Here is a 10,294-nt window from a genome sequence, read left to right as displayed (position 1 = left end):
TCAGGGATGTGGGCTCCTTGATTGATCCCTGATATACAGTCTGCCCTCCACATTTGTGGCTTTGACTTTTGCAGATTTGATTCTGCACAGACTTGATTAGCATGTACTCTCTAGGTCCTCCAGCATGACTCTGTCGTCAACTTCTGCCAAAAGTAACACTGGAGGACCTAGAGATTCCTAGAACACTTCTCCAAGCACTTGTAGGTCCTCTAGCGCAATTTCATGGTCAACACCTGTCAGATCTTGACCACAGAATTGCCCAGGGGGACTTACAGATTCCTAGTGAGGTGTTCTCTCAGGTAAAAAAAAAGTGTTCATTTATTTGTGGTTTTTCCACTTTCATGGGGGTCCTGTACCCCTAACCCCAACGAACTCCAGTGGGGGGGTCCCCTGTATAGTGTTAAATTGATGGATACAGGGTGCTGCTTTAGCTTCTCACTTCTTCTTTGGTTGAGGTTTTCTTCCTCTTTCCACATAGCCCTTCTTCTGGCTCCGTCCATCTCCCCTTGATCACCTGTTGCCGCTGCATGAGGAAGGCAGGGCTGTGGGGCTTCCACCAGATTGAATCTGCCCTTCCTGAGAGCGAGCCATCCCCAGGCTTTACCAACACCCCCAGCACTACTCCAGATGGGCGCTCCGATAAAGCCCCTACGGTGCCCACCTCTCCTCGCCGGATGATGACCCGAAGCCGGGATCTGAATGTTCCCTTTGGATCTGAGCAGGTAGGCCTTGGCTCTTGTGGTTCTCCAAATCTTGGAAAGGTAAAACATTGAATGGCAGTGAATGAAACTAACCAGAAGTGTTATGATCCTTGTCATAGCTGATATAATAACCAGGGATGTCAGCAGACAGGTAGCTGTGTTAATCTGTTGCAGCAAAAACTGGTGACATTTTGAAGCCCCAAAAGTTTTGTTTGCCATAAGATGCTGTGCTGTGCCAGTTAGGGCAACCCTGTCCTAGGGTTTTCTTGGCAAATTTGTTCAGAAGGGGGTTGCCTTGGTCTTCACTGAGTGAGAGAGAAGGTGACTGGTCCGAAGTCATCCAGTGAGTTTCCTTGATTGAGCAGGGATTCGAACCCTTGTCTCTCAAAGTCCCAATTTAATACCAAAACAGTATACCCTGCTGTTTTTTGCTGTTGTGTGCCTTCAAGTCATTTCCAACTTACAGCGACCCTAAGGTGAGTCACCTGTCACAGGATTTTCCTGGCAAGTTTCATCAGAGGGGGTTTGCTGTTGCTATCCTTTGAGGCTGGGAGAGTGTGATTTGCCCAAGGTCATCCAGTGGGTTTTCAACCAAGCAGAGAATCAAACTTTGGTCTCCAGTGTCCTAGTCCAACACTCAAACCTCTATGCCACATTGGCTCTCTGCACCCTGCTGGCTTGCCCATAAAAGTAAAAGGTAAAGGTATTTCCCATTGACAAGGTTGTCAAGTTGTGTCTGACCATAGAGCTGGTGCTCATCTCTGTTACTAAGCCAAAGAGCCAGCCTTGTCAGAGATTACTCTGTGATCATTTGGCCAGCATGATCTACTTGCATTTGCATGCTTTCGAACTGCTAGGTTGGCAGAAGCTGGGACTAGTGATGGGAGCTCACTCCATCATGCGGCACCCGGGCCTCAGACTGCCAACCTGCCGGTCTTTCTGTCCACCGCATGCCATAAAAGCTGGCACCAAATAAAGATAGTCTTTAGGGTGCCATCTTTTTAATAAGAGGCAGAGTAGGGATGCGTTCTATCACAGTGAAGTTGAAGGCTTTCATGGCTGGCATCCGTAGTGGGTTTTTTGGGCTATGTGGCTGTGTTCTGGAAGAATAAATTCTTCCAGAACACAGCAACATAGCCTGAAAGACCCCCCCAAAAAAATGTTCTATCAATCTTTCCTGCTAAATGCCTTCAAAACATTTTTGATTATGGTGTGCGTGTGCACATCTAGAGCTCTCCCCTTTTAACTCAAACCTCTGCTTGCCAGGAGAAGAGCCCATCTCCAGTGATCAGCCGCATGCGGAGCTGGGATGGCTCAAACCCAGGTGAACGCATGGACACAGAAGCAGCCAGCCCCACCACCAGGAGCCGGCCTGTCACCCGCAGCATGGGCCAAGGCGACGTCTGCGGCCTGGGGGCGGAGGTGCCCTCCAGCCCTCTCAGGAAGGCCAAGCGGGCTCGTCTCTTCTCCTCCAGCAGCACAGTGAGTGCTGGGCCAAAGTTGGGTCTCTGCCACTAGGCAGATGGTTTTGGAGCAGTGCCTTCTTTTTGCAGCCAAACCTGCGAACTGGATTTTGCAGGGAGTGCTTTCCCTGTCTCTCCCCTACTCCCCCATCTTTCCCTCTGTGGCACTGAACAAGTGGGCCACTCCCAGTGAAACAACTTTCCCTCTCTGCCAGGATTCCTGCGCCCGAAGCTTCTTTGACCCTGTTTCCCAGCACCGCGACTGGTGTCCTTGGGTCAATCTTGTGAAGGAGAGGCCATCCTTCGAAGCCACAGGGGACCACACAGAGGAGGGAAAGGACAATCTCGGTTGGCAAATGGTCTTGAAGGCTCTCCTGTCTACCAAGCAGTTGGAGAGGGCAGCAGATACGGATTCTGAGGTGAACACTTCCACTCAGGGAATTGCTGGTGTGCTCAGGTGTGGTATAGACCAGATTTGGGCATCATCTCTTCCCCATAGGGCAGGGTGGGCATAGCTCAGCCCTTTAGATGTTGGCTGCTCTGTTGACTGAGCTTCTGGGAGTTGCAGTGAAATGTGTGTATTACATTTTTATCTTGTGTCTTTCAAATGGCTTTTTGCAGTTTCAAATCATGGGTGTTTTTCTATAGTAGTTAGTTGTTTTAAAATTTTTGCATCATCAGATTTTTAGTTGTAACTTATTTTAACTTATTTGAATGCTGCCTTGGCTCCCTTGCTGGGAGACAGGCAGGAGCAAAATAAAAGAAAAGGCCATTTCCCATTGGTTGTTGCCCAGCAACAGAAGAATTTAATAAAATAAAAGGCCATCTCCCATCAGATTTTGCTTCTGTCCTTCCTGGAAGTATCTGACTGGCTGCTGTAGGATGCAGGAATGGATGGACCACGGGTTTGGTCCAGCAGGGCTCTTCTGATATTCTTACCACATATGTTTTATCAAGCAAACTACTATTGCATAGTTTTTCCCCCCCAAGTATAGTTTTATTTAGTTGGAGATGTCCTTCTAGGTCTTCCAGTACTGGATTAGGGAATGCATAGACTTCCAAATATACCTGGACTGCAACTCCTATCATCTTTCATTATTAGCAATATTGGCTTGGGCTACTAGGAGCTCTACTCCAAGAAAGAAACTTTTCCAGGCTACACTCCAGGTGTTATTGGACAGTAGTTCCCTATCAGATTGAACCAACATAGCCAGTGGTAAGGGATTATGGGACTGGCAGTACAACAATATCAGTCAAGAATATTACATGCTCCCCAATCCTGACCTAGTCTAGCCTTGATGCCAGACTTTGAGCATCGCCCAGTGATGTCTCTCCAGCTTCTCCTTGAAGACCTCCAGCAAGGGAGAAAGCACCACTGTTCAGGTCCAATCTGTCATTGGTATCATTGGCCAATACCAAGAAGGTTCCCTAACATTCAGCCAGAATCAATCCTCCCTCATGTAGGACTTTAGATAAGGGTAGCATGGTGTGGCCTGCATGTGGCATTCTGCCTCTGGACCTCTCTTTTTCTGCCTCTAAAGTGCCAGTCCTTCAAAGACCCCTAAACCACCAAAAACATCTTCTTTTTTTAAAAGAAGCTGGGTTTTACTTTTGGGTGAAAAGCATCCCAAAACCCACCAAACACACTAAAATGCCCTCTCATACTCCTAAGCATTCTCTACCTACCAAAAATAATTCCATTCTGGACTGTATCCTGGCCTAAATTGTGACCAGAAGCACCATTTTCTCACTTCTGGCCTTCATTTTGACCAGAATATGGTAAACAACAGACTTTTTTTTCACCCTGTCAATCAGGAATCGCTAACATGGGAGTCAGGGAAACTACCCATCCCAGTTGCTTCCCTACCTCATCTGCAGGCCAGGATCTAGTCCTCCTCTGTAGGATGTATTTGCCTATTCTATGTAACAGCACTTCAGAGAGTTGAAAAATTCTCTCATGTCCTTCCTCCATTTTCTTTTCTTCAAGCTAAAGATGCCTAATTATTTCAACCTTTCCTAAAAAGTCTTGGGCCAGTTATCTTATTTGCTCGTCTCTGAACCTGTTTACTGACATCCTTCTTTTAAAATCTGGTCCCAGAACTCAGGGTAGTCCTTCAGCAGATACCTAACTAATGCAGAACTAAAAAGGAAATTATGGTGTCTTGAAAATAACGCAGCCATAAATCCTGTTTGCCTTTTTTGCAGCGGCATCACACCGCTGCATCCAGAAGTGAATAACACAGTTTACCTTTTGGCTTTAAGGTATGTCTCTCTTTCTTTCATGGTGCAGAGTCTCTCAGCGAAATCCCGCAAGGTGTTCCGGATTTTCCGCCAATGGGAAGCTGCTTGTTCCTCTTGAAGAGTTGAGCCTTGGACAGCATTGGGGGTCGCTCAGCATGCCCAACGGGTCTTCTCCCTTTTCTGCTGGTAAAAAGAAGAGGACAGGAGGAAAAGAGATTATTATTTGTATTGGAGCCAAGGCTGTTCTGGAAAAACCTGCCTAGCCCTCCAAACTTGTGTACAGGAGCAAATCAAGAGGACACTGCCAACTGCCCAGAGAAGATGGATAAACTACAGTCATTGCTAGCCATTTCAGTTCCTCTTTGGCTCTGTTTGTGGAAGAAGACAGGAGAGGAGGACATCTTCCCCATGTAGGTGTGTCCTGGCGGCAGAATTAAATTGGTTTCACTCTTGCAGATCATTTCCTGTTGCCCTGGTGCAAAGGATTCTGAGAACGGTAGAACTGCAAAGTGCCTACAGGTGTCACTTAGACCTCAATTCTAAGCAAACTACAGTTCCTATCATTCCTCTGGGCAAGGAAGCCATGACATGGAAATGAAATTAAAGCCAGTGTAAGTTTTTAATGTGGCTCTGGCCTTTATGTTGAGTTTGGTAGCCAGGCTCAGACCTGGTCTGTTGAAGCCATGCTTGGGAGGCTGTGTTGTTAGCTTTTCATAAAACATTTCGTTGTTTGTTTTTATTCTTAAAATAAATAAATAAATAAATAAATAAATTTGATTTATTCATATAAGCAAAAAAAAAAAAAAAAGAACAAATGATGTTATAAGATTGACTGTGTATTTTCTGCTGAGAAATTTCATATGCCTTAAAAATCAGCTTCAGTTTGGCAATTTGTTGTTCCAAACAGCATCCTTTCACCTGGATACATTTAAGAAGTATAAGGGCTCTTGTACACTAAAACAAGAGCTCATGTTGTCTAGTTATCTGAGCGTTGTTGTTGTTAATTTTATTTCTTTCCACCTCTCCTCAAGGCTCGAGGCAGGGTACAACATGTTAAAATACAAACACATATTAAAAAAGAAAACACATAAAACCAGTATATAAAGTACAATACTGTAAAACTTTTAAAATGCACTAATACCAATGAAAAAGCCATGATTTAAAATTGACTGGGTAGGCCTGCTAGAAGAGACGTGTCATTAACGTTGTTTTAAATGCTGTCAGCATTTCCAGCTGTCGTATCTCGTCTGGTAAGTCATGCCATAGTATGGGGGGCAGCAGACGAAATTAGACTAGGACTCTGGGAGACCAGGGATCAAATCCCTGCTCAGCCATGGAAACCCCACCAGGTGATCTAGGGCAAGTCACTGGAGGAAGGCAAAAGCAAGCCCTCCAAAGAAATCTGGCAAAGAAAAGACTAGGAAAGGGTTACTGTAAATCAGAGATAATCTAAATGCACATAACAAGCGAGCCAATGTGGCATGGTTTGAGTGTTTGTTTGACTTGGACTATAGGAGACCAGGGTTTGAATCCTTATTCAGCCATGGAAACCCCACCAGGTGCTCTTATGCAAATCCTGCTCTCTCGTCCTCAGATGCATGCAGTGGCAAGCCCCCTATGAACAAATCTTGCTCCCGAAAAACATGGTCTTTGGGTCACCGTAAGATGAAAATGCATTGAAGGCATACAATATAGCAGTAGCAACAAAGATTCCCACCCACCCACTCACTGAAACCAGGAGTAAGCAAGCTCTGAAGGTCCAGGGATCCTGTAAATATGTGAACATCTTGTCTCATAAATGTTACTTGTCATTTGGGGGGGGGGGGTGTGGGATCCATAACTTTTCATTCCAGATTTTCCAAAGGAAAAAACAAGTGGAAAAGGTTGGTTTTTCCCCTGGATCTTTCTGAGTCCCCCCCCCCCCAGACCTTCACATTCCTAGTTCTGCAGAACATTGGCCCACAACCAGTTGCAGTTGCCCATCCTTGTTTTAGGGTGCCAGATTTAGTAGGGAAGAAAAACAACACAGAGACAAAGTTAATTATTACGATGTTAGAGTTACAACTACATTACTACATTACTGTTTTGTGTTCACATTTACAATCATGGAACCAATATCATGCTCATAAATGCTCCCAAACCCACCTCAAAAGCCAAGTTGGCAGTCCCAAGCAGCAGAGATCTCTGATGCTGGTGAGTGGGGCACTTCAGCATGACAAGACCAACCCCCGCCTGCTAGTGAACAATGGGGTGAGAAGCAGAAGTAGAGATCCTTGTGGGATCCTTTCATAACTGGTGAGAGAACAACTGATTATGGCATCCCACAGCATCTTGTTCTTTCTTGCCACAGAGCTCTATTACACAGTATAACTGGCTGGCTTTTAAAGTGGATTTCACAAGTTAGATCTAGAGATGGAGCATATAGTTGGCCCTTTGAATCCATGGATTCTCCATCCGCAGATTCAATCATCCATGGCTTGAAAATATATATTATATGTTATATATATAGTGTGTGTGTGTATACACACACACACACACACACACACACACTGAAAAGCCAACTTTGATTTTGCCATTTTATAAACAGGACACCATTTTACTATGCCACTATATAATGAGACTTGAGCATCTATGGTTTTCTGGCACACTATGCAAATTAGAGTATAACACTCGCTAACCTCCAAGCCTCATGGGGGCTCTCTTGGCCAGTTCATCACATCTCCTTTTTGACTTCCATACTAACTCTATATTTATATGGTTATCTACTAACCTTGGCTTCAGGTAACATCCTTGCCTTGTCCCCCAACAGTTAAAACTGAACTTGTCACCTCACCTCCACACTCACAAACTTTTGCATTCCTATAGACATTCTCATACATGGATTGCTATATAGGTCTGTCCCTAGGCTTGCCACTCCACCGCATGCATTTGAGGGAGTAGTCTCAAGTCTACAAAAGCTCACATGACCCACTTCTATCTTTCAGTTAGTGTTAAAGGTGCTGCAAGATCTCGGTGTACTGATTTTTCAGAGACTAACATGGCTAGGTCTTTGAACTCTATATCCATGGATTTTGGTATTCATGGGGGGGGGGTCTTGGAACTCAACCCCACTGGATACCCAAGTGCCCACTGTACTATGATATTTTAGCTACATGTTTGATGTAGGATCTGTGCCAAGAGGAGCATGCTTTATCTGTGCTTCCATTTCTCTTTGTGGCTTGAATCAGTGATCCCTTGATGGGGCAATAGACACACTGGTGGAAGGAATGAGAGTCCTTCTTGTTGGTTTATGCCATGTTGTGGGTGAAGCCCAAGGTGGGTGGTGACCCTGTGGAAGCCTGGTATCTCAGCAGCCCATGCCTCAGCTGTGTTTCCTGCTCTTGGCTTGATATCTCATTGGGAGGCTTCCCACAAAACACACCGTTGTCAAGCAAAACAGCTGTTCCGTTTGAAAGCCTCTGGCAGTTTCCTTAAACATGGCTTGATGTTGTGAGGAAGTTTATCAGTGCTTTCAAACATCTGCTGAGGAACTCCCCCATCATTGGGCTATTTGTTCATTTTAAATTCCTTTAGAAGTGTCAGGACATTCAGGTCTGCATCTTTGCAAAGTGCTGCTTCCAGAAGCAGAAAGGAGCAGAAGATATACTGGCGTTTAGAAAAGTCGTATGTTGGGCTGCAACCCCCAGAATCCCCCTGCCAGGGGATTCTGAGAGTTGCAGTCCAAAGAAGCAACCTTTTTGACTTGTGAATCAGAAGGGATCAAGGACTGACCTCCAGTCCCACAGCAACAAGGAGTGCTAAATTCCTTGCAAGTTTTACAGTGGGAGATGTGGAAACCTACCATCCGGAAGGGGCTTGTTTTTTTCTTTTTGCTTCCGTTGCCCATCAGTTTCCCCCAACATGGCCAATGGTAAGGAACTATGGGAATTGTAGTCCAAAATATCTGGAGAGCCATAGGTTCCCCACCCTTCCTTCAACAGTATACACTGCTGCAGGACTTCCACTTGAGTTTCAATTCCAGGAGGGTTGCTGTCTGTGAAATTTGTTTCCTTGCTTGAGCTCTTTATTTCTGTTTTGGTCTAGCATACTCCAAGGTGGTGCGGGCTCCCTGGTAAAAGTAGACAATTATGGCAACCCTTCAAGACCTGTAACAGCAGGCCTTTGTGAGATGCTCAGCAAGTGAAGGGGTGATGTGGTAAAGTGGAAGGGGAACCAGCATTGTGTAATGACTTAAGCATTGGGCTTTGACTAAGAAGACCAGGGTTCAGCCATGGAAACCCACTGGGTGACCCTGGGCAAGTCACACCCCCTCAGCCTCAGAGAAACATAAAGGCTCCCCACTCCAACAAATCTTGCAACGAACCCATGTGATAGAGTTGCCATAAATCAGAAATGACTTGACATAAAAACAACAAAATGGAAGGCAATATGAGAAGAGCATGATAGGTAGATCAACTCAAGCAAGGAAACCACATCCCTGAGTTGCCAAGACCTAGCTAAGCAGGATAGTTGAGAAAGGGCTCTTGGACATCTCTCATTCATAGGTTGTTGTAAGTCAGGCATGACAACTAACAACAAGCAAGAACACTTCTTTTTGAAATACCAAGCAATTCAGCATTTTTTAAAAAATAAAATATTCATCTGGACAAGCAGCTACATGCGATTGCATTTGGGGATACCTTGCTCTGCCTGCATTGCTTTCAGGTTTCAAACTGGTGCCCACTTTGGCTTGTCAAAGGATTAGGAAAATTGAGACAGATAATTACAGTTTACAGATAAACCCTGTAAACTGAGCTGACTAATGGATGGAGGCACAACCAAGGAAGCAGGAGGTAATGGAGAATCTGACTAAGGAAGGCATGACATGGGGAGGGGGAAGAAAGCGGGGGATTAATGATCACTGTTAATAAAATTATTACAGTGGGCCCTTGGTATCTGCTGGGGTTTGGTTCCAGGACACCAAAATCTGTGGATGTTCAAGTCCCATTAAATACAATGGATATAAATTGATGTCTCTTATATAACATAGTAAAGTTTTCTTTCTGGAATGTATGTTTTTTTCAATATTTTCATGCCATGGATGTTTGAATCCGAGGCTGTATAGAGGGCCAACTCTATTAATGCTGCTGTCATCCTGAGGTTATATTTGTAAGATAAATATTTATTCATTATTTATTTAACTACATTTTTGCCTTTCTCCTAGGGCAGCCCACATCAGCTTAAAACAACTGCAGCTAAAGTGCATTTGATACAAAAGGGGTTTTTAAAAAATTAAACAGTTCTAGTAATAGTACTAAATGAAAACAGGTTAAAAGATACTGAAAGGATAAAGCATAACACACACATTAAAAGATCCTCCTGCCATAGAAAGAAATACAGTATTTGGAAATAAAGGCCTCATGAGGTGGCTAGCATAAGAATGACAGAATACAGTATAGTAATTCAAAGAGTAGAAGTGCATCTCTTTAAAACACTAGTCTTGAAAACAGTTGATGGGCAACTGTGCAGAAAACTGGTCCCACGGGAAAAGCTGGCAGGAGCTAGGGAGCATCTTTGGGATGAATCATTCCCAGGGGATGAACATGAAAACGGTTCCAATTGTCCTAAAGGGGATAGAGCAGAAATAGGCCATGCACACACAGTAAAATAGGATAGCCAAGGAGCCATGGCAGAAAACACACACCTTCAGAGACATCTGGAGAGGGACGCTGTCTGAGGAAGAACAAACACACACACACACACCATGTATATATTCATTTGTTGAGCCTAGATGTAGGGATTTGTTTTATAGGAGAATACAGTACTGATATGGTACTGATGAGAAATCTATACACGACAAGAGGCTATGCTTAGAACAGAATATGGAGTAATCTCAGCAGAATGGTTCGT

The 10,294-nt window shown here is 44.5% G+C and overlaps 1 protein-coding gene and 1 long non-coding RNA gene across 5 annotated transcripts in view; one reads left to right on the top strand and one right to left on the bottom strand.

Annotated features, from left to right (window-relative positions):
* The window catches only part of LOC121932036, a 14,529-nt gene extending 10,035 nt beyond the window's left edge, over positions 1-4,494 (bottom strand). The window contains exon 1 of the long non-coding RNA XR_006104253.1: positions 4,413-4,494. This is a non-coding gene — a long non-coding RNA (uncharacterized LOC121932036). The remainder of the gene's footprint in view (positions 1-4,412) is intronic.
* The window catches only part of ZC3HC1 (zinc finger C3HC-type containing 1), a 16,076-nt gene extending 11,408 nt beyond the window's left edge, over positions 1-4,668 (top strand). The window contains exons 7-10 of one of the 4 annotated variants that reach the window (XM_042470309.1): positions 479-761; positions 1,968-2,183; positions 2,380-2,621; positions 4,455-4,668. In XM_042470309.1, the coding sequence (XP_042326243.1) occupies positions 479-761; positions 1,968-2,183; positions 2,380-2,621; positions 4,455-4,668 (955 nt within the window). The remainder of the gene's footprint in view (positions 1-478; positions 762-1,967; positions 2,184-2,379; positions 2,622-4,454) is intronic. The other 3 variants (XM_042470310.1, XM_042470311.1, XM_042470312.1) reach the window with 3 other exon arrangements.
* Positions 4,669-10,294: the final 5,626 nt, after the last annotated feature.

Source organism: Sceloporus undulatus, chromosome 5 (genome assembly GCF_019175285.1).
Source record: "Sceloporus undulatus isolate JIND9_A2432 ecotype Alabama chromosome 5, SceUnd_v1.1, whole genome shotgun sequence".
NCBI lineage: Eukaryota > Metazoa > Chordata > Lepidosauria > Squamata > Phrynosomatidae > Sceloporus > Sceloporus undulatus.
This window is presented reverse-complemented; position numbering and strand designations above follow the sequence as displayed.